The sequence below is a fragment of the Enhydra lutris genome, unplaced genomic scaffold (genome assembly GCF_002288905.1).
Source record: "Enhydra lutris kenyoni isolate GAN:26980312 unplaced genomic scaffold, ASM228890v2 scaffoldscaffold23, whole genome shotgun sequence".
In the NCBI taxonomy this organism is placed as follows: Eukaryota; Metazoa; Chordata; class Mammalia; order Carnivora; family Mustelidae; genus Enhydra; species Enhydra lutris.
This window is the reverse complement of record NW_019154107.1, coordinates 4,906,325-4,910,941: the sequence shown is the minus strand read 5'-3', so window position 1 is coordinate 4,910,941 and position 4,617 is coordinate 4,906,325. Positions and strand designations below refer to the sequence as shown.

The 4,617-nt window shown below is 41.2% G+C and overlaps 1 protein-coding gene across 2 annotated transcripts; it reads right to left on the bottom strand.

The window, feature by feature from the left end:
• Positions 1-1,234: 1,234 nt before the first annotated feature.
• LOC111150326 (DEAD-box helicase 53) lies at positions 1,235-3,280 on the bottom strand. 2 transcript variants are annotated; one of them, XM_022507770.1, is made up of 2 exons: positions 3,142-3,280; positions 1,235-3,033 (listed from the first exon to the last, which is right to left on the bottom strand). In XM_022507770.1, exons 1-2 carry the CDS (start codon positions 3,278-3,280, stop codon positions 1,235-1,237), a joined length of 1,938 nt encoding a protein of 645 aa, XP_022363478.1. The 2 variants fall into 2 exon arrangements, with proteins under 2 accessions (XP_022363478.1, XP_022363479.1); XM_022507771.1 differs by having other exon boundaries at positions 3,199-3,280.
• Positions 3,281-4,617: the final 1,337 nt, after the last annotated feature.

Genomic DNA, 4,617 nt, shown 5'->3' with positions numbered 1-4,617 from the left:
GGTCGAGTTTTTAATGTTTTTCCCAGTATGTAAGATATATTTTAATTTCACATTGATTTTTCTCATTATGTATATATGAAGTTTTGGCCTTTTCTAGACAAACTGAAAAATAAAATGTGACAAAAGAAAATAAAGATACCCCACGAGTGACATTTCAAAAATCAATAAAAATGCAGAGAGCACTATTCTGGTCATTAAAAAGGGTTTCATCATTCAATTTGTTACATAAGAATGTGATATTCTTCCTAGATCAGAAAATAAAGTGTTAAAAAAACAGAAAAAATTTTTAAAAAGGAAGTGTTAGTAAAGGCAGGGTTATACAATTTTGGTTACAATATAGAGTTTAGTGGTGAAGGGGACCCCCAAATTATTTAACCACCCCAATTTCTTAGTGAAGAAAGTGATCACACATACAGAAGGTAAGTGACCTCCCCAGAAGTTTTAACCAGTGGTAAATGATAAGAAGTATAAGGATCTGATTTCTAGCAAGTCAGACACCATGCTCAATTAATCACATCTATCTGAAAAAACAGAATTGTGGAATCTTTTAGAAGGTTGAGCATTTTTTTTTCTAATGATTTTTTTAAAATTAGGGAATGAGAGTGGAGATTTCTTTACAGATCATTGTGGCACTAACTGCTGGTGGAAAATAGAATATTTTGACTAGGATAAACTTGATGAAAATTATGTTTCAAATTAGTGTGACTTTTTAAAGCAAGAAAAGCACTATTGTTGTCTGCAACCAGTCTTTTAGAGGAGACATAGATGGACATGGCAGGCTATAAAAGAAACCATACTTTAACCAACATGTAAGTTGTGCCTGAGTGGCTCAGTCTCTTAAGTGTCCGACCCTTGATTTTTGGCTCAAGTCATCTTAGGGTTGTGACACTGAGCCCTACATTGGGCTCTGCACTGGGTGTGGAACCTGCTGGGGACCCTTTCCCTCTCCCCATTTGCCTCCCCCTTTCCCTTTGTCCCCACCCCCCTCTCCTCCCCCACACTCACGCACTCTTTCTCTGTTAAAAAAAAAAAAATCACCCAACACATAACATTTAATTTTTTTTTCCAAATAAGCTCTTACTCTCTCATTTTTCAAATACTTTTGATTTTATTAAGGAACATAAATGATATTGAAAGCTTAGTGTTTAAGAATTGGTTAGATGTCTTTAAACTGCCAGGTCTTCAGCATATCTTCAGTCTTCCAGGAGCATAACACAACTCTTCAATGTAGACATCAGTAAAACTCTCTGGGTTTTCCTTGAGATTTCGATTTTTTTCCTGTGTCCTTTTTTTGTTTGTGCATTTTGAATCGCTCAGCCATTGTTAGGAGATCTTCAGGGACACTCTGATTTGCTCGTTTCAGGATCTTAATCAATTCAGTGGCAATCTTCCAATCATTCTGAGTCATGAGGGTGATTGATATACCCGTCTTCCCAGCTCTTCCTGTACGTCCCACTCTGTGTACATATTCTTCAATATTGCGTGGGAAGTCGTAATTATATACGTGTGTGACATCATTAACATCAAGACCTCTGGATGCTAGATCAGTAGCAATCAGTATTTTCACTTTTCCACTTCTAAAGTCCTCCAGTGCTCGTTCACGATCATGCTGTTCTCTGTCACCATGCAATGACTGCACTGGTATGCCTTGGATGCTCAAATCACTTGATAAGTCATCAGCAACAAGTTTTCTGCTGACAAACACGATGACTTTGTCGTGGGGTGACAGACCCTGTAAGAATTCTTGGATAAGAGATCGTTTTTCTTCTTCTGTGGTAACAATTACATTTTGCTTCACCGTATTAACAGCAACTAGATCCAGAGTACCAACATAAACAATCATAGGTTCTTTCAGGTAAGACTGAGCAAGTCGACGAATGGTATCTGGCCAAGTTGCACTTGTCATAATAGTCTGGCGGTCTGGGCGCACATCTAATAAAATCTTCATTATCTGGTGTTCAAACCCCAGATCTAGCATTTTATCTGCTTCATCTAAGACTAAGTAGGTTATGCTTCGTAAGTTGACAAAGTTATTCATTTGCAGATCATTCAGTCGTCCAGGAGTTGCAATAATGATATCTATGCCTTTGGTAATATCTCGTATTTGTCGTTCTCTACTTCCACCACCATATATACAAACACTTTTAAGACCTTTATATGAATACTTAGAACATTCAGCTTCCACCTGAAGAGCTAATTCTCTAGTGGGTGTAAGGACTAGCATGCCAGCCCCATTTCTTTCCTCTCTAGGTATTGGTTGATTATTGATATGAATAAACCCAGGCATTAAATAGGACAATGTTTTGCCTGTTCCAGTTTGGGCAACTCCTATAAGATCTATTCCTTGTAGAATAATGGGCCACGCCTGTGACTGAATGGGTGTTGGCTTTTGAAAACCTGCTCGTCTAATGCTTTTCATAAGTTCGGGGTAAGGATGGAAAGCATCCTCAAATTGCCAAGTAGGGTTGGGAATGGGGCGCTTTTCGCCATCTTTCAAGTCGTCACACATTATGTCAAAATTTTCCTTTCTCCACATATCTACTTCAGCTTCAGACAATGAGCTCGTTGCTTCAGATTCTACATAGAAGTTTTTCTTAATTGGTGGTAAATCTGCCCATTTTCTTTTTTCCCACTCTACAACTTCTGCTCTGATTTGGTCCCAATCTATCAGTGGCTGAACTTGTCTAGTACCAGTGTTATCTGGGCGGAGCTCTCTTCCAGCAGAGGCCTGAGGTGCGGCACTATCGACTCGGGACTCTGAATAGTGGCCTCGTTCTTGTTTCTTAACAAGAGCATCTATAGCTGCTTTGGCCTTTGCTTTCATGTCCTTTGCGCCAAAAATTTTTACCTCTGCTTCACAATCACCTTTTATGATCTGTATTTTGGTGCTTGTTGTAGCCTGGATATCTTTTATCTTTGATCCACCACGACCAATCACCACACCAATCATGTTGTTCTTCAATCTAAAGCAGAGAGGTGGCTCCCCGAGGCCTGAGGCTCTCACCTCTGTGTAGCCGGCGGGGCCGCTCCAGCCTCTGCCGCTTCTGCCCCTTCCACTGCCACCACCGCCACCGCCAACCCGGCTGCCACTGCCGCCACTGCTGCTGCCACCAATGCCGCCTCCACCGCTGCCGCCACCACCGCCACCGCTGCCGCCACCACTGCCGCTACCGCCACCGCCGCCGCCGCCGCCGCCACTGCTGCCGCCCCTGGCATCCTGGCGGGCCCTGAAATCTCTTGAATTAGGCTCTGCCTTTTTCTGCTGTGGGGCCCAGGCCATTACTTAGTAAGGTAAGGGTGATGTTGGCCTTCAGCCTACCTAGAGTGGGAAGACACGGTCGGAGTCTTCCCTCTTCTCAGGCGCTTGATCAGCAGAATATGGCGCCGGTGGGTAGCTATGCAGCCGTTGAGAAGGAATTGTTCTGTGACGTAGTGGCACGGGTTTCAATGGGCTGGCCAATCACAGGACTCCGGGCTGGCGCGAGGGAGGCAGGCACCTCTGACGCAAAATTTAAAGTGACACTGTCACATGACCCGTTGCTGGCAATGGTGACCTTAGTCATGTGATTAAGTAGTTTGACCCAGGCTTTCCGCACCGTAAAATTACTTTTCCCTTTCCATTATAGTAATAATAAATAATTATTACTCTATTCTTCGGAAACAATTCATTAAGTCTAGCTGACCCTCGTAGGTTCACCAGCTGTTTAAATTCAGTTCTTTCCAATGTTTTGTAGAAACTAATGCTCTTTGTGATGTATTTGAAAAACATTGCTCTGGATGAATATTGATTGTCAAATGAGTTTTTTTCATTTAGTGGTTCAACAAGACTTATTCTGACAGAACACATTGCAAGTCCCCCACACTTTTTTAGGAATTATACTAGGAGTTTTAAAGCATTCCCAATATCTTTTAGTTCATTAACTGTTAAAAAGGGAAATTTGTTTAGTCAAATGTGGCCTTAACTTAAGAATATATGTATTTCCCTATGTTTTCATCTTTACACTGACTAATAGTATGTATTACAGAACCTCACAATCCTAGAGGCATTGGATGTGTCAGGGTCACTTTGTTTTTCTCCTTCATTAAAGAGAGAATGAAGTTGAGGCCCTGATATCCTTAAGGACTTGATGGAGTACTTTATACTGAGAGTATACATTGAGAATCTTTTCTTAGCTTATAGACAGGGGCTCTCAATGCTCTACTGTAAAGTGACTTGTTTTTGCTCTTTTTGTTTCCTGTGGGTGATAGAGGAGAAGAGAAGGAGCCATGGTAATGAAGTGAAATAGTCTTAAAGTGAGAAGCATAGCCATGTACAAAAGCAGTGCACTTTGTGGCGGAACTCAGTGTATTCAATTATTGAGACTGAAGACTTGTGCAGGTATTATAGGTACTGAGAGAGATTATGCTTTCAGGGTCATTCCCTACCATTGGAGAAACTGATTGTCACCTAAATTAAAGGCCACCAGTGCGATATTCTTTGTTTCAGAAATCTCTGGAACAGGCTTACCTCCTTTCTGAAATGTTCCCCTTAGATATTTACCCTATGGGTTTTGGTTTGGTACCTTAGTAACTTACACTAAAAAAACCAGAGCACAAAAGTATAAAGTTGTCAATTAG

Bases quoted from the DNA above. Each gene is read 5' to 3' on its own strand.
- LOC111150326 (XM_022507770.1), bottom strand. From the start codon at position 3,280: ATGGCCTGGGCCCCACAGCAGAAAAAGGCAGAGCCTAATTCAAGAGAT. The intron at 3,034-3,141 runs GTGGTGGCGGCA...GAAGCGGCAGAG, and splicing joins TGGTGGCGGCAGCGGTGGCG to GCTGGAGCGGCCCCGCCGGC.